Here is a 22,997-nt window from a genome sequence, read left to right as displayed (position 1 = left end):
GGCAGCAGGGTGCATCCTGTCAGTGATCTTACCCAGTACTGTCTCAGTATCACTCAGATTCATCATGATTTAGTAATGCATACTTGTTTTTCTGGTGAGACATGCAGTCGTTGACCTTAACGGACCTTTCATGGCCACCAGTAAAACCAAACTCCTGCTGAGCTGTTCAGATTGCATCACTACAATGGCTCAATGATAGACTCATAGAGTATATGAGTGTATATTCATACAGTAATATAAAACATTTTACTATTTCATCACAGTAGAAATTTTACCTTGAAATAAAACACACAAGGTCACATTAACATATTGGAAGTGTTATTAAAAAACCCAGCTAGTTGCACATACAACAACTTTTTTTTCAAGATTGGAACCATTTGTTTTGTATGGAATCTTATGAGGTTGTATGAGATCATATGAGATCTTATGGGCTCTTATAGGTTCTTATGAGATTATATGGGATTTTATGAGAAGCATCTGCTCCTTGAGAATTGCTGTGGCTGCTTGCTTCCTCAAGCACAAAATAACCTTTTTGTATAATGTAGTGACTTTTCCATAACACTGGACCATGGTGCTGAAAGCTAGTGGAAGAGCCCTTTACATCCAAAATACAGACGACTGGAGGATTGTAAAAAGCAGGCAATACTGGTCATGTTTCACTTGCATTATTTGCATAAAGTTAACTGTGGGTTATTCAACATTATTCACAGTGTCAGACATATTTTTTTTGTTTGTTTATTTAACAAAGAATTTAAAATAATCTGAAGTACTCAAAGACGCAGACTCGATGCAGGTTTACAAATGCAGGTCTGTCATTTCATTCCAGTCAACATAGTGCTTTTGCGTGATAAGTCCCCTGAAACTGATGAGATTCAATTCTGCTCTGATAAATGCTGAAATTGTGCCACCACAGTGTGTCGTCACCATGGACGAGGACTCTGGGCAGGACAGACTGTCTTCACGTCTCCTGCTGCAACCAATCAGGTTCAGTTTAACCTGAATGGATTTGACTGGCGGACTTCAGTAATCAGCACTTGATCATTTGCTGAAATGAATGCAGTCAAATCAAAATTGGAATCACCAGATTTAATAACTTCCCAAATACTCAAAAATGATAACCAAAATCTATCCATCCATCCATCCATCCATCCATCCATCCATCCATCCATCCATCCATCCATCCAGATAGCTAGACATATTACCCAGTGTCACAGCTGCCCAGATCCAATCTATAACTTTTTTTTTTTTTTTTTAATAAAATAGATTAATATAAGATTACCTGTCAAACAGCTGTCCAAGTCTTTTAGGTATAGAGTGTGTTCTGCCTGTGAGCAGACAGAGCTTGGTGGAAGATGACATCCCAGCAGCCCCGAGAGTTATGGGCTGTCTTGCACTATTGACAGCTAGAAACGTCTTTCCCTAAAAACACTTTGACTATAGAAGTGCCGCTTGTCCACACCAGCACTGCTCGCATAAATGAGGCTCTAATGAGTTAAGACAGCCAGAATCATGAAAATACACCTCCTCTCATTGTCACAGGTGCTGTGGTTCTCAACTCCCGAACTCACAGTGCAGGTGCCAGGTCACAGTGATGGTCTTTAAACCATCGCTTTGTCTACATGACCATGGAGGAAGGACTCTGTGCAGCTGTTATCACCCTCGAGTTCCCTTTCTGCAAACACGGGACATCTCGCTCAGCTGAGGATCGTATGCTTGCCTCCTCTTAACTGGTGTGAGAGACAAAGATCTGAGAAACGACCGGTTTCTAGCAGTTACTCGAGGAGCTTTAGCAGAGCTCAGGTCCATTGCTGTTAAAGTCCTAACCTTTCACACTGGGGCAGATGTGGGGTTGTAGCAAACTGTACCATGACAGAGACTCAAGTCTCGTGTGCTGTGGAAGTGTTCTGAACATTATAGATTGTTCCAAACACATTCTGTGTTAGGCAGCTAGCAAACATCAACAACAACGTTCAGTCTTACTTTTCCTATTCCACACACCCACACACCCACACTTTTGGCTTAAGGATGCCACACTCCTCTGAACTCTTCTGTTTGTTGTTATATCCATTACTATAAATATCAAAAGTGAAATGAAGGTTCTCGGCAGAGAGGTAACCTAGCAACATTCCCCATGGATACTGATACTTTTCTTTCGTGCTGCAGGTGAATTCTTCTCACCTCTAAATCACTCTGCACTGAACAGCGTGTCTAGCAGGTTGGGCACTCTTCAAGGCTTTGCACACACAGCACTGCAATGTTACATTGTGGGAGGCCCAAGAATGTCTCGTAAATAGCCAGTTCATTTGGTTTACAAAATGGACCCTCACTGCTGACTTTGAACAGACACCAGGTGTGTTCTTGTCTTCTGGCACTGGGGACGACAAAGTCACAAACACAGAACCATCAAAGACAACCCAGACACACATGAAGGAGAGATGGGATACAGAATCTTCTGTGATATCACGTTGGCATGGGCAGGGCCAGTGATGTCACGTTGGCATGGGCAGGGCCAGTGATGTCACGTTGGCATGGGCAGGGCCAGTGATGTCACGTTGGCATGAGCAGGGCCAGTGATGTCACGCTGGCATGGGCAGAGCCAGTGATGTCACGCTGGCATGGGCAGGGCCAGTGATGTCACGCTGGCATGGGCAGGGCCAGTGACTTGGCAGCCTCTAGTCGCTACCCCGGTGCATCCAGCTCAGCATCTGGCTCTGAGCCAGAATGACTGCAGATGGCGACCCGCTATACCTTCCTTCACGACATGCCCAGGTCACCGTGACGACTGCAGTATGACATCCCACCCCGAATTCTGTTTTGCCCAGATCAAGAGTCTGTGCCGCCTGTGCCAACACAGGCGGTGTGTAGTGGGAAGAGCATATTCTTTCAAGCCTCTAGGACACTCTATAAAACACAGGATGGTCTGATGTGCCAATCATCATAAAAGATGTTAACGTTATGATAAACAAGTTCACGACAAGAAAACTGCTTTCCTTGTGACATCAGATCATTTTAATGGTTGCCTTTTTTTCAACTCCGCACTAACTTTCTGTCAAAAGTGGTCCAGTTTTCTGCAGCATGACAGCCATTCCATAGTGGAGGAGGCTGCAGTTGGAATCTTTAATTAAAAATCCTGGACACGCAATAGAAGGAAGCTTAATTTCACAGCTGAAAATCCAAGAGTGGTTTCAGCTGCTAGTGATCAAAGAAGTCTCTGAAATGGGGAAAGAGAGAGGGAGGATGAGAACAAGAGAAGAGGCAGAGGCAGGAAGAAAAGGAGAAGCATGATGAGGGGAAACGGCAGAGTAGTAAACAAGAAATCAGAAACAGGAGAGAGAGATGAAAGAAAGTGAGAGGATAATGAGAGAGAGAGAGAGAGAGAGAGAAAGGATGAGGGGATAGAAAGAGAAAGAGAGAGAGAGATAGAGAGAGAAAGGATGAGGGGAGAGAAAGAGAAAGAGAGAGAGAGATAGAGAGAGAAAGGATGAGGGGATAGAAAGAGAAAGAGAGAGAGAGATAGAGAGAGAAAGGATGAGGGGATAGAAAGAGAAAGAGAGAGAGAGATAGAGAGAGAAAGGATGAGGGGATAGAAAGAGAAAGAGAGAGAGAGAGAGAGATAGAGAGAGAAAGGATGAGGGGATAGAAAGAGAAAGAGAGAGAGAGATAGAGAGAGAAAGGATGAGGGGATAGAAAGAGAAAGAGAGAGAGAGAGAGATAGAGAGAGAAAGGATGAGGGGATAGAAAGAGAAAGAGAGAGAGAGATAGAGAGAGAAAGGATGAGGGGATAGAAAGAGAAAGAGAGAGAGAGAGAGAGATAGAGAGAGACAGAAAGGATGAGGGGATAGAAAGAGAAAGAGAGAGAGATAGAGAGAGAAAGGATGAGGGGATAGAAAGAGAAAGAGAGAGAGAGAGAGAGATAGAGAGAGAAAGGATGAGGGGATAGAAAGAGAAAGAGAGAGAGAGATAGAGAGAGAAAGGATGAGGGGATAGAAAGAGAAAGAGAGAGAGAGAGAGATAGAGAGAGAAAGGATGAGGGGATAGAAAGAGAAAGAGAGAGAGAGATAGAGAGAGAAAGGATGAGGGGATAGAAAGAGAAAGAGAGAGAGAGATAGAGAGAGAAAGGATGAGGGGATAGAAAGAGAAAGAGAGAGAGAGATAGAGAGAGAAAGGATGAGGGGATAGAAAGAGAAAGAGAGAGAGAGATAGAGAGAGAAAGGATGAGGGGATAGAAAGAGAAAGAGAGAGAGAGATAGAGAGAGAAAGGATGAGGGGATAGAAAGAGAAAGAGAGAGAGAGAGAGATAGAGAGAGAAAGGATGAGGGGATAGAAAGAGAAAGAGAGAGAGATAGAGAGAGAAAGGATGAGGGGATAGAAAGAGAAAGAGAGAGAGAGAGAGATAGAGAGAGAAAGGATGAGGGGATAGAAAGAGAAAGAGAGAGAGAGATAGAGAGAGAAAGGATGAGGGGATAGAAAGAGAAAGCGAGAGAGAGAGAGATAGAGAGAGAAAGGATGAGGGGATAGAAAGAGAAAGAGAGAGAGAGAGATAGAGAGAGAAAGGATGAGGGGATAGAAAGAGAAAGAGAGAGAGAGATAGAGAGAGAAAGGATGAGGGGATAGAAAGAGAAAGAGAGAGAGAGAGAGAGAGAGAGAGAGAAAGGATGAGGGGATAGAAAGAGAAAGAGAGAGAGAGATAGAGAGAGAAAGGATGAGGGGATAGAAAGAAAGAGAGAGAGAGAGATAGAGAGAGACAGAAAGGATGAGGGGATAGAAAGAGAAAGAGAGAGAGAGATAGAGAGAAAGGATGAGGGGATAGAAAGAGAAAGAGAGAGAGAGAGAGATAGAGAGAGAAAGGATGAGGGGATAGAAAGAGAAAGAGAGAGAGAGATAGAGAGAGAAAGGATGAGGGGATAGAAAGAGAAAGCGAGAGAGAGAGAGATAGAGAGAGAAAGGATGAGGGGATAGAAAGAGAAAGAGAGAGAGAGATAGAGAGAGAAAGGATGAGGGGATAGAAAGAGAAAGAGAGAGAGAGAGAGAGAGAGAGATAGAGAGAGACAGAAAGGATGAGGGGATAGAAAGAGAAAGAGAGAGAGATAGAGAGAGAAAGGATGAGGGGATAGAAAGAGAAAGAGAGAGAGAGAGAGATAGAGAGAGAAAGGATGAGGGGATAGAAAGAGAAAGAGAGAGAGAGATAGAGAGAGAAAGGATGAGGGGATAGAAAGAGAAAGCGAGAGAGAGAGAGATAGAGAGAGAAAGGATGAGGGGATAGAAAGAGAAAGAGAGAGAGAGAGATAGAGAGAGAAAGGATGAGGGGATAGAAAGAGAAAGAGAGAGAGAGATAGAGAGAGAAAGGATGAGGGGATAGAAAGAGAAAGAGAGAGAGAGAGAGAGAGAGAGAGAAAGGATGAGGGGATAGAAAGAGAAAGAGAGAGAGAGATAGAGAGAGAAAGGATGAGGGGATAGAAAGAAAGAGAGAGAGAGAGATAGAGAGAGACAGAAAGGATGAGGGGATAGAAAGAGAAAGAGAGAGAGAGATAGAGAGAAAGGATGAGGGGATAGAAAGAGAAAGAGAGAGAGAGAGAGATAGAGAGAGAAAGGATGAGGGGATAGAAAGAGAAAGAGAGAGAGAGATAGAGAGAGAAAGGATGAGGGGATAGAAAGAGAAAGCGAGAGAGAGAGAGATAGAGAGAGAAAGGATGAGGGGATAGAAAGAGAAAGAGAGAGAGAGATAGAGAGAGAGGATGAGGGGATAGAAAGAGAAAGAGAGAGAGAGAGAGAGATAGAGAGAGACAGAAAGGATGAGGGGATAGAAAGAGAAAGAGAGAGAGAGAGATAGAGAGAGAAAGGATGAGGGGATAGAAAGAGAAAGAGAGAGAGAGAGAGAGAGAGATAGAGAGAGACCGAAAGGATGAGGGGATAGAAAGAGAAAGAGAGAGAGAGAGATAGAGAGAGAAAGGATGAGGGGATAGAAAGAGAAAGAGAGAGAGAGAGAGAGAGAAAGGATGAGGGGATAGAAAGAGAAAGAGAGAGAGAGATAGAGAGAGAAAGGATGAGGGGATAGAAAGAGAAAGAGAGAGAGAGAGAGATAGAGAGAGACAGAAAGGATGAGGGGATAGAAAGAGAAAGAGAGAGAGAGATAGAGAGAGAAAGGATGAGGGGATAGAAAGAGAAAGAGAGAGAGAGAGAGAGAGAGAGAGAGAGAGAGAAAGGAGTGCGGGGGCTCAGGATAACGGCTGTGCCGTAGGCCCGTGGTTATTGAGGCGTGCTCATGCACATGTGAGCACGCTTTCTGTGGAAAGCCCAGCAGACTCAAATGTTGGCATTTTGGTGTCAGCCTGTGGAGGCAGGTGTAGAGGGAGGGTTCAGCCCAGGTCATGGGTGTTACCTCGTCAACGTCTCCTCACTTCACACATTATACAAACAGATGTGCATAAGTTACTGTGTTCACAATGATTAACTTCAGTTTCTTTTGTCTTACTATGGACCTCAGGTTTAACCCCAAAGCCCAAGTTTTGCTAAGACATGCCAGCGCAATCACTGCTAGTTATGTTGTGTCCACGCTACACTGGAAGACCGTCACTCCTAAATGCAGGAGTAGCATTCTTCTTTTTTACCTTCACAACACTTCTACCAACATCAGCCCTGTCTCTAGGCAACAGTAAACTGATCAACCCCTGACATCAGCCATGCCTCACAGCACTGCCTGACAGAAGCACAGTAACACATAGCAACTGCCACATCACTGTAGTGATTGGATGTGATGCAGCAGGAGTCGTTAGGTTGTGACTGACTGAATGAAGCAACTGTTACAATTCTACTGCAATTTCTAAAGCCCTCATGAGTCATAACTCCTAGATGGACTAAGGAAGAGGAGGAGACACTGCAGATCAAGTTTGGAAAGACACGGCTGGACTGTTCTCAGGACAGCAGATCCAGTGATGATAGATGTACTGTTGTGAATGAATGCAGTCAACTGACCATAGACAACATGGCACGGATGGGAATTCTAATTTTTTATAGAAACGTTTTAGATTCATTGTTTTACCTCCTCACAGTGGCCAGATTTGGTGGAGGTTTTGGGTGATGTGTTTTTAAGGTCCATAACCCTTCACCACTTACAATGATGCAACAGTGAACAGTGATTCAACACTTCACTAATGCACAGGTTGCATTTTCTCTGTCTGCTCTGGTGTCAGTAAAAAATCTCAATTTGTTAAATCTCTGTATGTTACTTACACATGAATTGAATCTAATGTTTTTGTAAAATGACCAGTTCACACTGAAATTTCAGAGCAGTGCACTGAAACTGAGGGCAGTAGTGTCTCAGTGGTTATGGTACTTGACTTGTAATCGGATGGTTGCTGTTTCAAGCCCTGCCACTGTTGGGCCCCTGAACAAGACCCTTAACCCTCAATTGCTCAAGTTGTACTCAGTCATAATTGTAAGTCATTTTGGAAAAAGGGTCAGATAAATGCTGTAAATTAAACTAAGAGCTTTTATCTTTACATTGACATTTCCAGCAGGTAGCTGAAGCTCTTGTCCAGAGTGATGTCCTGCAGAGCTGAGCTATCTCCATGGGCTGTGACCTTGTGTTGCTACACTGGACCTGAGTCAGATGGTATTTAAAAGTGAGAACCCTGAGAGGGAATAAACACAAATGTTTGAAGGAATGTTAAAAGAACAGGTCTGGAGACAGCAGCAGACCCTGATCTGCTACTCCTGTGTTACTAATCATGGGACTGTTCTCTTTTTCACTTCCTGTTATTATTATTTAGTTGGCTTTTCAGTTTTTTGGTGTTTCAAGAAAATTACATTTTCTTTGATGAAATAGATAGTAGTAATTTCACAGCAAACTGCCGGATACGGTGATACTACAGATTATAATATAACAGTGTATTAGCTGCTAGCAGACACTAGCGTTTTGTGTGTTGGCAGATGACTAAGTGTGAGCTGTGACCATCAGTAAATTCTGTTAAACCTTGTCACTGTTGTTTCTCAGAACCAGCTGACTAAATGCGTAATGTAGCTGACATAAGAATGCACGCAGCAGACCTTATCATTTTCCGACAGGAAATGAACATAAGCACAGGTGCTATTCCGTACTCTGCATGGACACACACCTCTGTAGGGCTGGGCTGGCTCTTACTGTCTAGACTGGAATCAACACATTCATTTGAAACCTCACTAACAGGTCTAATATATTCCCAGTTAGTGCTTTAATAGCCTGTGTTTTTTATTCATTTGCGCATTATGCACTCGATGAGGCTATAATCAGTGCGTACATCTGAGTTTCTATGGAGCGCCGTCTGTCTGGGTGGGTTCTCCTACTGCCATAATGCCTTCTTCTCAAACCAGCAATCTGACTAAAAGGTCATTGTGTTCAATGAGTAATGAGTTGATTATTATTTTATTATATTTTAAATTATATATATATCTAAAATTTTTATTTATTTATTTACCTGACAAGAATTAAGAAAATTCTCACTGTCAGATTGATTTCACATGGATAATGTTGAGGACACATAGTTACTATCTCTACACTAATCTCTCCCTGCCCAATGACTGCACAAATAAAGCAGCCTTTACTGCTAATTATCCGTGACAGCCCCTCTCTTAAGTGCGGTAGACACACGGGTGCCTCCAACCGTCACAAATCAAGTTGCCAATTATAGCCTTGAAGAGCGCTACCTGGTGGAGAGCAGAGGTGTCACAGTAATGATGTTTCCTTAAGGAAGGATTGTTCTGTTGTCACACTGTGTATAAGCAGTAATGGTGAGAGATTTTTAAGCCTACATAAGAACTGCTAACACCAGCAGCTGAGAGCGGAGAGCTATTCCCATCACTCTGGAATTATCCACTGCCCTACTAGTGACACCAACGATGCACCAGCCTGACTGAGTATTAACACAAGAAGGCAACCACTGGGATTCTGTAAACAGGAATGTTCTTGATCGGGCATGTGTTAAACACACTATCGTGCACTAATAATAAGATAATAAGCTAAAGCTAGTGACCATATGTTACCACATTATCCACATTATGCTTATGATATTATTATGCTAATGAAATAATAAAATCATCCCACTATCAATTATAGATGACTTTGCTGTTTTGGTGATACACTGGTTGCTATGCACCTTTCCTGAGTGGAGACAGTACCTGGGTGAGAACCGAGGAACGGCCACTGCTATGTACAGCTAACAGAAAAGGTCTCCAGAAAACATTAACCTCTTTAGTGGGAGCCAAACCTTCGGTTCTGGATTATGCTCGGAACCTTTTGAGTGCTGTCACGTAAAGTAGCTGCTATGTCATGGCATTATCCTTCAGTGCTTTGGTGGAGCCAAAGCTACAGTTGTCTTACCCTGTTAGATTTCAAATTAGATTTCAAATGAGAATTTTCCTTGAGTTATGATTCATTACTGGATTAAACACATTTATTATTTGTACTTTTACGCCGAGCCCTGTGGAAGTTTCTCTTTTCCTTTTATGGACGCATGCATGAGTCACGATGGGAGCCCCACATCTTTCTTCAGCTCTCTTCCCTTTCTTTTCCTACCGTTGCCTTGGAAAGGGAACGGAGCCCAGAAGTGAGAGAAAGTCTCTGTACATAAGCAGTGAGAAGGTTCACTGCATTTCGGATATTTGATCAAATCTTTTCAAATGAAACTGGAGACAGTGAGAGTGCAGACCCAGCCATCACGAGCAGGGCTTCCAGCGCTCAGTCGTACGCGCCTCCGCAGGACAGTAGCGATGTCCAGACTGTTGCTCCTGTTTCCAGGCTGGTGAACAAGGCCACTGAGCGTGTGGCTAGTAGGACCTGCAAACATACAAGCCATAATACCTGAGATGTGCTAGTCTCGGGATGAGAGGAGCTCCTCCCAGAGCACTCCTAGCATACTAGCGCTGTTATCCGAGGTTTCTTGCATAATAAAGGGAGCAATGAAAACTAATGTGTCGACTCAGCTGTTTCAGACCGCAAAAAATAACAGACCAGCCCAGGCTGAGATAGTCACATATTTTCAAAGTTTAAAAAACGGTAAAATATGGTCTTACTGAGCACCTTACCATTGGAAAAATACACACACACACAATAGATTTAAAATAGCACAGATGCCCAGGAAAAAGACAACAGAAGTCTTGAGAAAGAGGTGGGATGTAGATGCAGGTGTCGGTGTAGATGTTGATGAAGATGTAGTTGTAGATGTAGGTGCAGGTGTGTACAGGTGTATAAGGATGTGTACAGGTGTGTACAGGTGTGTAAGTATGTGTACAGATGTGTAAGGATGTGTACAGGTGTGTACAGGTCTGTACTGGTGTGTAAGGATGTGTGCGGGTGTGCACAGGTGTGTAAGGGCGTGTGCGGGTGTTTACAGGTGTGTAAGCATGTGTACAGGTGTGTACAGGTGTGTAAGGACATGTGCAGGTGTGTACAGGTCTGTACAGATGTGTAAGCATGTGTACAGGTGTGTACAAGTGTGTAAGGGCGTGTGAGGTTCTTTTGAAAGTAATTGCTTCCATTTCTGTTCCTCTGAAACAGCTGGGAGTGTGATGTGATGTGATGTGTTGTGATGTGATATGATGTGTTGTGATGTGATGTGATGTGTTGTGTTGTGTTGTGATGTGATGTGATGTGCTGTGCTGTGATGTGGTGTGTTGTGATGTGATATGTTGTGATGTGTTGTGATGTGTTGCGATGTGATATGTTGTGATGTGTTGTGATGTGATGTGATGTGATGTTGTGATGTGATGTGATGTGTTGTGATGTGTTGTGATGTGTTGTGATGTGATGTGTTGTGTTGTGATGTGATATGTTGTGATGTGTTGCGCGGTGATGTGATATGATGTGTTGTGATGTGATGTGTTGCGGTGTGATGTGATGTGATGTGATGTGATGTGATGTGTTGTGTTGTGATGTGTTGCAATGTGTTGTGATGTGATGTGTTGTGTTGTGATGTGATGTGATGTGTTGTGATGTGATATGATGTGTTGTGATGTGATATGATGTGTTGTGATGTGTTGTGTTGTGATGTGTTGTGATGTGATATGATGTGTTGTGATGTGTTGTGTTGTGATGTGATGTGTTGTGATGCAATGTGTTGTGTTGTGATGTGCTGTGTTGTGATGTGTTGTAATGTGTTGTGATGTGATGTGTTGTGTTGTGATGTGATGTGATGTGTTGTGATGTGATGTGATATGATGTGTTGTAATGTGTTGTGATGTGCTGTGTTGTAATGTGATGTGATGTGTTGTGTTGTGTTGTGATGTGATGTGTTGTGATGTGATATGATGTGTTGTAATGTGTTGTGATGTGATGTGTTGTGTTGTGTTGTGATGTGATGTGATGTGTTGTGATGTGATATGATGTGTTGTGATGTGATGTGTTGTGATGTGATATGATGTGATATGATGTGTTGTAATGTGTTGTGATGTGTTGTGTTGTGATGTGTTGTAATGTGATGTGATGTGTTGTGTTGTGTTGTGATGTGTTGTGATGTGATGTGTTGTGATGTGTTGTGATGTGATATGATGTGTTGTGATGTGATATGATGTGATATGATGTGTTGTAATGTGTTGTGATGTGATGTGTTGTGTTGTGTTGTGTTGTGATGTGATGTGTTGTGATGTGATATGATGTGTTGTGATGTGATATGATGTGTTGTGATGTGTTGTGATGTGATGTGTTGTGATGTGATGTGATGTGATGTGATGTGTTGTGATGTGTTGTGATGCAATGTGTTGTGTTGTGATGTGATGTGTTGTGATGTGATGTGTTGTGTTGTGTTGTGATGTGTTGTGATGTGATGTGTTGTGATGTGTTGTGATGTGATGTGTTGTGATGTGATGTGTTGTGATGTGATGTGTTGTGTTGTGATGTGATGTGTTGTGATATGATGTGATGTGATATGTTGTGATGTGATGTGTTGTGTTGTGATATGATGTGTTGTGATATGATGTGATGTGATGTGATGTGATGTGTTGTGATGTGATATGATGTGATGTGTTGTGATGTGATGTGATGTGTTCAGGGGGAATTTGAGCTTCTCTCCTCTCTGTGTATTTCTCTCTCTCTCTAAGAGAAATAGAACAGCAGTAGACAGCGTGTCTTGGCGTCATGTATCCTCACTCGTGTCACTCGTTACTCTGCTTACCCTGCTGCAGTAGGAGGTCCTGTGATGCTGGGAGGTGACAAATAATAAAACTCACAACATCCATCCAAACAGCAACTCAGTCCCAACGCATGACATCCACTGGCCACTCTCTGACCTTCACACCCTCTCCCTTGGCACACTCTAAATAATGCATGCTTAAGCTGTGTGTGTGTGTGTGTGTGTGTGTGTGTCTGTGTGTGTGTATTTGTGTGTGTTTGTGACAAGGTCCACTTGTTGGCAGGTTTATACCATTTTTCAAGGCATCCCACAGCCTGGTGTGTGTGTGTGTGTAAAAGATGGCTGCTAAAAGGCTTTTGAGTAAACACCTGCAGATGGTGATCCTCCACATAAAGTTCCAGTCCAGCAGCCTGTACGACACGGCATGTTTTACAGCCCAGACGACAACACTCGCAGGCTGAGCCTGGCAGCTAATGGAGGTGTACATTTATACAACCCCCACACCAGCCAGCAGGACAAAAGAGAAGGAAAATTCATGGTTTTTTCTTTTTTAAGTATTGTCAAACTGAAAATGATGTTGTGAAAATCTGAGATCTCTACTGTAGAATGGGGAGGTGCAATGCCGCGACTCCTGAAACTGATTCTTTGCAGAGCTGCCAACCGCCACGTAGTGAACACACCCTCGATACACTCTCGTGTGCGGGTACTCTCGATACACTCTCGTGTGCGGTACTCTCGATACCCTCTTGTGTGCGGTACTCTCGATACACTCTCGTGTGCGGTACTCTCGATACGCTCTCGCGTGCGGTACTTTCGATACACTCTTGTGTGCGGTACTCTAGATACACTCTTGTGTGCAGTACACTCTTGGGTGTGTACTCTCAATACACTCTTGTGTGCGGTACTCTTAATACACTCTTGTGTACAGTACCCTTGATACACTCTGGTGTGTGGTACTCTTGATACACTCGGGTGTGAGGTACACTCTCGTGTCCAGTACTCTCGATACACTCTGAGGTGCAGTAAACTGTAGGGTAGATGACGCAGATGCAGGTCTGTTTCATAACAGTGGGATTTAAAACACTCATAGTTTTTCTGTAAAGGTTTCGATCATTTCCAAATGTCACAAACTCAGGTATATTTATTCAGCTGCTTCTGCGTAACTCTCGGTCTCCTACAGGAAACCAGCACAATCGCTTTATAATTTCTACTGACTCAGTCATCAGTTATCACAACAACAAGAACAACATCAGAACCGCATCCCACACAGTGCCTTGTGTTCTACCTCTTACACTCTTTTCCTATTACCAAAAGCTGCAAAACTTTAGTTGACACAATTTAGTGACTCATGACACTAAATAATCTCCAGACCAGCAACACAATAGTCACACAACAGTCACAGTGCTTAGAAAAGGTTACACCCATATTCTTACAGGTTATAGACAACTATCACAACCATATTCTACCACCATTCTGTTACACCCACATTCTTACACACTATAGACCACAGTGTGTTTTTTGTTTCAACCATTAGCATTAGCAGACCAGCCAATCAGCTCCACAGCTCACGTCTCAACGCTCATTAGACTGGCTACATAAAGTAAGAAAACAAATATATCTAGTTGCTAGTGTAACTGCTGAAGACCTGCAGACACCTCAGTGAGTCTTTAAACAAACATGCCTGTTCATATGTCATGAACGTCATGTGAAAGACGACTGTAAGGCAGAGGAGTGCTTCTGCTCTTCATCTCCACCATATCAATGCGGCGCTGCACTGGACCAAAGATGACCGGACCTGACAAGTTAAAGACTTGTTTATTCACTCAGCTTCCTGTACATAAAGACATGGAGCCGCCTCAGAGTTCTCTGGTAATCTAAGGTGTCCATGCTGTCGTCGGCCACTTCATGCATTCGCCCAGGTTTATGACAATAATGGTGGTGGACTGTGATGTCTCAGAGACCCTCAGGACTGTGGTCACCCTCTGGTCCCTCAGGACCGTGGTCACCCTCTGGTCCCTCAGGACTGTGGTCACCCTCTGGTCTCTCAGGACTGTGGTCACCCTCTGGTCCCTCAGGACTGTGGTCACTGTCTAGTCCCTCAGGACTGTGGTCACCCTCTGGTCTCTCAGGACTGTGGTCACCCTCTGGTCCCTCAGGACTGTGTTTACTGTCTAGTCCCTCAGGACTGTGGTCACCCTCTGGTCCCTCAGGACTGTGGTCACCCTCTGGTCTCTCAGGACTGTGGTCACCCTCTGGTCCCTCAGGACTGTGGTCACCCTCTGGTCCCTCAGGACTGTGGTCACCCTCTGGTCTCTCAGGACTGTGGTCACCCTCTGGTCTCTCTGGACTGTGGTCACCCTCTGGTCCCTCAGGACTGTGGTCACTGTCTAGTCCCTCAGGACTGTGGTCACCCTCTGGTCTCTCAGGACTGTGGTCACCCTCTGGTCCCTCAGGACTGTGTTTACTGTCTAGTCCCTCAGGACTGTGGTCACCCTCTGGTCCCTTAGGACTGTGTTTACTGTCTAGTCCCTCAGGACTGTGGTCACCCTCTGGTCCCTCAGGACTGTGGTCACCCTCTGGTCCCTCAGGACTGTGGTCACCCTCTGGTCTCTCAGGACTGTGGTCACCCTCTGGTCTCTCAGGACTGTGGTCTACCGTCTGTTAGGACTGCACGTCTACTGAACATGGACTGTTGTTCATCTTTACAGATCTAATTACATCTTTCTATTTTACTAGCATGTGACTGTGGAGATGATGTCAACACTGGACTAGATCTACTCATCGGTGACAAAGCATCTGAGATGATGCCAGAAAATGTTCCACTGTCACCAGCAGGTGAAGTGACGCTGCCATGTCATCCACCTACTTCATCTACTCACCCACCCTAGACACAGAGGAGTAGCTGAGACTCCTACATCTAGACTGAAGTGACTACTAAGACTAAACCTACTGTATTACAGCAGGGCCTGGTCTTTAGCAGGGTCCATGGAGGACAGGGTCCCTCTTCTATCTTGGTCCTCCCCAGATTTCTTTCTTTATCCCACCCAGGGAGTTTTTTCTTGGCCATCGCTGCCTTCGGATTGCGCATTAGCGATCGGAACCCAAACATTTGTAAAGCTGCTTTGTGACTGTGTGTTGTAAATGTGCTATACAAATAAATATGACCTGACTTGACCTATCACATTAATAATTGTAAAGGTAAATGTAAATTCAAATATATTTTATATATTCCTATAAAATAATTTTGTAATTCTGGTTTAAGGTAGAGTGCAACTGATTCCAAATTGTAGTACAACAAACAACCCCCCCAAACCCTGAGCCTACGTGCTTGATATTCTAGATTTTTCCAAGCCTGTCTTGTCTCACAGAAGGTATACTTATGACGCCTTCCCCTCTCATAAGAGGTCCCTCACAAAGAAAGCGGCTTCTGCCTTGCGATCTTCCCTAAATCCAGCAGCCACGTGTGAGCGATCTGGTCCAACAGCATGTGGGTTGCAATCCTTCCCTTTCACTCTGTGACACAAAGGTCCATATTTCAGTTGGTAAAAACTGAAAAACTGTTCAAACCTGCCCAGTGTGGGGTAAGAGGGGATTTCAAACCTGCCCAGTGTGGAGTAAGAGGGGATTTCGAACCCGCCCAGTGTGGGGTAAGAGGGGATTTCAAACCTGCCCAGTCTGGGGTAAGAGGGGAGTGCAAATCTGCCCAATGTGGGGTAAGAGGGGATTTCAAACATGCCCAGTGTGGGGTAAGAGGGGATTTCAAACCTGCCCAGTGTGGGGTAAGAGGGGATTTCAAACCTGCCCAGTGTGGGGTAAGAGGGGAGTGCAAATCTGCCCAGTGTGGGGTAAGAGGGGATTTCAAACCTGCCCAGTCTGGGGTATTCATCCTCACTCCAAAGCGATGCATGGAATATGACCTTCCACATACCACCCTGGCTGGTCCTCACAAGAGTCACGACCACTCTGACCAGCTGCCCCTAATCCTATTTGACTTTTGCTCCTGGTGCTATCCAGGCCTCCTACAATCACGGTGGCCCTACCAGAGGCCTGCGTGGCACTGGGTCCTACCTACACTTCCTCTAACACACCTACGATTCCTCTAACACACCTACACTTCCTCTAACACACCTACGATTCCTCTAACACACCTACACTTCCTCTAACACACCTACGATTCCTCTAACACACCTACACTTCCTCTAACACACCTACGATTCCTCTAACACACCTACACTTCCTCTAACACACCTACGATTCCTCTAACATACCTACGATTCCTCTAACACACCTACACTTCCTCTAACACACCTACGATTCCTCTAACACACCTACACTTCCTCTAACACACCTACACTTCCTCTAACACACCTATGATTCCTCTAACACACCTACACTTCCTCTAACACACCTACGATTCCTCTAACACACCTACACTTCCTCTAACACACCTACGATTCCTCTAACACACCTACACTTCCTCTAACACACCTACACTTCCTCTAACACACCTACGATTCCTCTAACACACCTACACTTCCTCTAACACACCTACGATTCCTCTAACACACCTACGATTCCTCTAACACACCTACACTTCCTCTAACACACCTACGATTCCTCTAACACACCTACGATTCCTCTAACACACCTACACTTCCTCTAACACACATAGCCTTCCTCTAACACTCCTACACTTCCTCTAACACACATAGCCTTCCTCTAACACTAACACACATAGCCTTCCTCTAACACACCTACACTTCCTCTAACACACATAGCCTTCTTCTAACACACCTACACTTCCTCTAACACACATAGCCTTCCTCTAACACATCTACACTTCCTCTAACACACCTACACTTCCTCTAACACACCTACGATTCCTCTAACACACATAGCCTTCCTCTAACACTAACACACATAGCCTTCCTCTAGCACACCGATGCTTCCTCTAACACACATAGCCTTCCTCTAACACACCTACACTTCCTCTAACACACATAGCCTTCCTCTAACACACCTACACTTCCTCTAACACACCTACACTTCCTCTAACACACATAGCCTTCCTCTAGCACACCTACACGTCATCTAACACACCTACACTTCATCTAACACACCTACACTTCATCTAGCACACCCAGTTCATTCTGAAATGTAATATTTCCTTTGAGCTAAATCAGCGAAAATGCTAGTGTGTGCTACGGGCCTCGTATCCTTGATCCCCAGAAACCACTGAGGTTTCATTAGAACGTGTGTGTGTTTGTGCTCGCGTGTGTATATTTGTGTGTGTGTGTGTGTGTGTGTGTGTGTCTGTGTGTTCATGTGTGAGTGTATGCTTGTGTGTGTGTGCTTTTATCCAGGTAATCTTGCTGTTGTCTGTTTAAAACCAGATTACGTGGCATTAATCCAAACCTACTCAGATGCACTTAAAGATACAGCCCTCCACCCCAGACTGGGAAGCCTGAAGAGACAGACATCAAAGCCCCAACCTGCTCTGAATACTTTACAGCAACAAGAAACATCCTTAACATTTATTACAAGCACTTACATTTAGCTGACACATTTATCCAAGCAACTTACAACTGTGACTGACACAACTCAAGTAAATGAAGGTTAAGGATCTTGCTCAGGGGCCCAACAGTGGCAACCAAGCAGTGGTGGGACTTAAACCAGCAACCTTCCAATTACTAGTCCAGTACCATCAGCACTGAGCTGAAACGACTTCACTTAGATCATCGTTTCAACTCACTTTCCAATATGAAGGAAACATTTAGCGCAGAAGACTCCACAGAAGAAAGCAAATCAGAGAAAGTCTGGACACAGAGCCTACTGGCTGTGTAAGGGGATTGTTTAAGCTTGTGTGTACGCACACACACACATGCGCGCACCCCCCCCAAACACACACACACACACACACTTTAAGATTGGTCAACATCATTCAACAACATCTCCATCTTTATGCAAAAGTGAATGTCTTTCTACTGATAAAAAAAGATCCATTTACGGACTTCTGTCGAGACTTGGGTGAGGCTTGGGTGAGACTTGGGTGAGGCTTGGGTGAGACTTGGGTGAGAACAGCCTTGCCCCTGAGAGCCTGAACACTGATCTTTATAAGCGTTCATATTTCCAGCCCCTGAAGTAATCTGCGGAGTGTCATTATCAGTTCATAATCACTAGTAAAGCACAAAAAACAAAAGACGGGAAAGTGATGAAGTGTTTTAAACACAATCAGAATCCATACAAATATGAGACACACTTGTGGTGGCCACTTTCTTTTTCAGCAGTAATCACATTTTGGGAGAAAATAAGAGGAATTAAAGAAACGACACAATAAATCCCTGCACCAAAGATTTCTGTGAACTTCTACCAGAAACTAAAGTGGAATTGCGTCCTTCTCAGACACAGGAGACCTTCAGTTAAGGCTCAGCATCTGTCCCCTGCAGAGCTCACGATGTTTCTCAGATGTCATCACTAGGGGGGGCTCTCGCATACAAAAAAACCCAACAAAAAAACTAACTTAGTTTTCTCGGCACTCTGACAGAGCGGCAACAGGGCACATCAGCCCGGAGCGCGCTGGCTAATAAAGCCTGCAGCTTGGAGTGAAGGAGCAGCACTGTGGCTTGGTACCTGGAACAGTCCCAGGTTGCTCTTAAGGACATGACCCTGAGCGATGGCAGCTTTAAACCCGTTACTCTAACGGTGGCTGTTCCGGTCCGGTTCACCTCAGCCGTCCTTCTGCAGCACCGACCCAAACTCATGCTGCTTCCGTACACAACATTCTCGAGCTTTGCACGAGCGTCCATAATCGTCTCAAGCTGTAAACGCAAAGCGAGCGCGTGGGGAAACGGGGCACCTCGTGCGTCCACCAGGACAGTAGGAGCGACGATAGTCCCGCACTTACCATGTTGACTTCTGACACCATATCTATGCTGGCGATGTCGATGTTCATCCCCACCCCCACAGGCGGACCTACGCCACAGACACAGAAAACACTCTTATTTGGGCCCACAGCTTCATGTTTTTCATCTTTAATTCCTCCCCTGTTTTAATACAATTGTAAACAATCTTAACACATCAAAGCCGTACAGCGCACTGGGACGCGTGGCCAAACCTCCGCTGTTATTCCCCTCGCGCAGACAGAAAACACGAAGCTGCAAAGTAAAGCGGAGGGGGGCGCGGGGACTAGCTGTCACCATCTCACACGGCGACCAAAGCAGGCGCGTGTCCGTCGGTGCTGACCGACGCATGCAATCACGACTGCACGTTCTGCGTGTCGCCGCAGACCTCAGTCTTTAGCGAGACGCGCGCGTAACGCCACGCACCCAGGCTGTGGCAGGTGGCAAGAGCAGCGAGGCTTTGGCTTACAGACGTCTCCCAAACCCGCGCCGTAAGCGCCGTAGCAGAGATGTTTGACTACACGTTGTCGCAGCAGTCCCCGTTCATCGTGACGGTAAACAGGTCACAAGTGAGTTATTTTAGGAAAAGCAGCAGCAAGTGGCCCGATTATCCGCACGTGAACAAGTGTTAAGTACACGCGCTCAACTCTCCGCATGCACCGTTTTGTTGCGTGACGGAGCACGGGCACGTTAAAAGGCTAACAGCATCACCAGACAAGTGACCAAAAACACGCCTTATTTCCTTTACCTCCGAAATCTGGCCTTAAGCGAATGTCATATCCTTTCAGCAGCCTGTCCACAGTCTCCTTCACGAGTGACATGTTGCTGGGATCATTGGCACTGAGGAGGAAAGCGGCACGCGGTTAGGACTGATGCGCTGGGAGCACAGTGAAGTTCTGTGTGCAGTCACTGGTCCAGAGATCATCGGATCCGCGGACTTACCTTTGCGCGCAAACCACGGCCAGTATCACAGGGAAGGTCCACGCGCGCGCAACACTCGTTCGTCTTGGTCTGAAGAACATCGCGCTTTTATGCTGTTTCCGTGAAGACACAAGACATCCAACTTATTCTGGCCGGTGCAGTAATTCCAATGTGGCGCGCATGCGCATGCTCTACCACAACATCAAGGAGCAGAGCTGCTGCTGCTGGCGGAGCAGTTTACCAGGCAGAAAAAAAAAATTTAAAGGGAAAAGCAAAGACGATATACCATCTCAAAAAAGACAGATGGGGAGTGTGGTTTAGCCGTCGGAATGACAGGCGGAAAAAACTCTCTGTGTGAATCATTAAAACGCTGTCTTAGTGGGCTCTCCCCCCGCTCTCTCTCTCTCTCTCTCTCTCTCTCTCTCTCCGTCTGTCCCTCTCTTCCTCTTATTTTGTGGGCTATTACAAATATTTTTCTCTCTCTCTCTCTCTCTCTCTCTCTCTCTCTCTCTCTCTCTCTCTCTCTCTCTCTCTCTCTCTCTCTCTCTCTTAGCCGCCTGAAGAGCGTCGGTTTGATAATGATACGGAAGAATGCGCGTGAACAGTGTGAAAAAGGAGGGGTTCGTTTCCTCTAAAAAACCTTTTAATAGAGGATAAAAAGCGTCATGTGCAGGAAAGCACCGATCCGGTGTAAGCTCCATTAACCCGAGCCCTCTGTGACACCTTTCATGGCTCCGGGAGAAGTTTGGAAAACTGCTTCCTGTAATATGATAATACCAGTTAAACAACTAAACGGGGAACCGTGGGAAACCCTCTAGAGCGTGTCAGCTGTGTGTGCAAACGCCTGGGTACAGTGTAGGTATGGCCTGGGTACGGTCTGTAAACGTAGCGCAGCTACACCACACATGCTTATTTCCTGCTTAGTAACGTGTGTATGTTCATGTTCGCTCACATTCATTTCATTTCCAAACTTAACATTGTAAGAAACAAATGTGTTTATAAAATCAATTGAAATAATTAATTAATTGAATACTTTAAATTCCTTTAAGAAAGAGTAGTGGGGAATAAGTAGATTAGTCTATCTCTCTCTCTCACCCCATATAAAATCACAGCCACACATTAAACTGTATGGAACTCAGAGGTGGTTGCCTCCGATTGGTTTGCTGACACTGTCAATCATTTCTTTCCGAGGTCATCTGCTTTCAGGAGACAGGTAACAGGCTTATAAGAGACATTTCGTCCTTGCGTTATGATAGGTCAGTTCATCAGGCCTGAAACAGATGGCCAGTAGGACTGGGCTGGAGTTAATGATGTCATCCAAATGGGACCTGCCGTGTTATTTTATCTTTATTTAATAACTGCTAGTATGGATGGAGAATCAGGGCTCTGAATGCTCTAGATGTCTGGAGATCCAGCGCACATGATAGCTGATGGAAGAAAGACTTGAGGAGTTGGGCTAAAGGCAAAATGTAAAAGGGTTAAAGCAGATTTGTGAGAAATGTGACACTGGTGAACATCAGAACCTACACATACACACTCATACATAAATACATATACATACATACTAATATATACATACGCATACGTACATACTAATATATACATACTCATACATACATACTAATATATACATACACATACGTACATACTAATATATAAATACTTATACATACATACTTATACATGCATACTAATATATACATACTCATACGTACATACTAATATATACATACTTATACATGCATACTAATATATACACACTCATACATAAATACATATACATACATACTAATATATACATACTCATACGTACATACTAATATATACATATTTATACATACATACTTATACATGCATACTAATATATACATACAGAGTCATACATACATACTCATACATACATATTTATACATACATACAAATATATATATACATACTCATACACACATATACATACATACTAATATATACATACTCATACATACATACTAATATATACATACTCATACATACATATACATACATACATACATACTAATATATACATACTCATACATACATATTTATACATACATACATATATATACATACTCATACATACATACTCAGACATACATACATACTCATACATACATACTCAGACATACTTATAAATATACATACATGCATACTCATACATACACACTCATACATACCCACTCACACATACTCATACATAGATAACCATACATTCATATACATGTATACATGCTCATACATACACACTCATACATACTCATACACACTCAGATGTATCCCAGTCTTCAGAATCAGAAATGCACTGAAGTGTAAGTTAAAGTTTTGCATTAAAAGCTTATTTTGTTTATTCCATGTGTGAAATATATCTCTAGAAAACAAAATAATATTTCGATTAGGCAAAAGAATATTCTGATTAGTAATTCAGTTGGGCAAAAGACTATTTTGATAGGTTCAAAAGATAATCTGGCACAAAAAGGCCCATTATCAGTGGGTCTAGTAGCAGTAATTAGTAATTAGAAGTTAGTTTTGCTTGTGTATTTATTATTTGTTTTTGTTTTGTTTGTTTTTATCAAGACTCATTAACGAAATATCATCTTTCAGTAATACCCATATGTATTCTTCAGCCAGGGGGCAGAGTGAACATGTCATTTCAGGTTAACTAGAGCTCCCTCTGGCTTGTTAAACAGGCTGATATCTGCCAACCTGGTAAACAGCCTATAACAGGAACGGCAGGCACGGCCTAAAATAGCCTCGGTGTTTTCAGGTAGTTTGGCTTCCTGACATACTCGGTGTCATCATGTTGACAATGCACCCTTCTATTACTGGTTATACGCAGACTGGTCTGAACAGATCAAAACTGTGTTGTAAACCTACCTGGCTCTCACTGCTATGGTAAACAAGCTGTTGCACCAAGCCAGTTGAAGTTTGTCTGGTCAGAATGTTGGTGTTTGTCAGGGCAGTGTGTTGGTGTTTGTCTGGTCAGCCTGTTGGTGTTTGTCTGGTCAATGTGTTGGTGTTTGTCTGGTCAGTGTGTTGGTGTCTGTCTGGTCAGTGTTTT

At 44.0% G+C, this 22,997-nt stretch overlaps 1 protein-coding gene across 2 annotated transcripts in view; it reads right to left on the bottom strand.

Annotated features, from left to right (window-relative positions):
* The window catches only part of gabrb2b (gamma-aminobutyric acid type A receptor subunit beta2b), a 63,774-nt gene extending 43,417 nt beyond the window's left edge, over window positions 1-20,357 (bottom strand). Inside the window, exons 1-3 of one of the 2 annotated variants that reach the window (XM_035527384.2) lie at window positions 19,943-20,357; window positions 19,749-19,840; window positions 19,006-19,073 (exon numbers count right to left, since the gene is read on the bottom strand). In XM_035527384.2, coding sequence (XP_035383277.1) covers window positions 19,006-19,073; window positions 19,749-19,840; window positions 19,943-20,022 — 240 coding nt within the window. In that variant the 5' untranslated portion in view covers window positions 20,023-20,357. The remainder of the gene's footprint in view (window positions 1-19,005; window positions 19,074-19,748; window positions 19,841-19,942) is intronic. The other variant, XM_035527383.2, reaches the window with a different exon arrangement.
* Between the last annotated feature and the right edge of the window lie 2,640 nt (window positions 20,358-22,997).

The sequence above is a fragment of the Electrophorus electricus genome, chromosome 8 (genome assembly GCF_041902795.1).
Source record: "Electrophorus electricus isolate QZ-2024a chromosome 8, ASM4190279v1, whole genome shotgun sequence".
Classification (NCBI taxonomy): Eukaryota; Metazoa; Chordata; class Actinopteri; order Gymnotiformes; family Gymnotidae; genus Electrophorus; species Electrophorus electricus.
The sequence above is the reverse complement of the archived record's forward strand: the minus strand, read 5'-3'. Positions and strand labels throughout refer to the sequence as shown.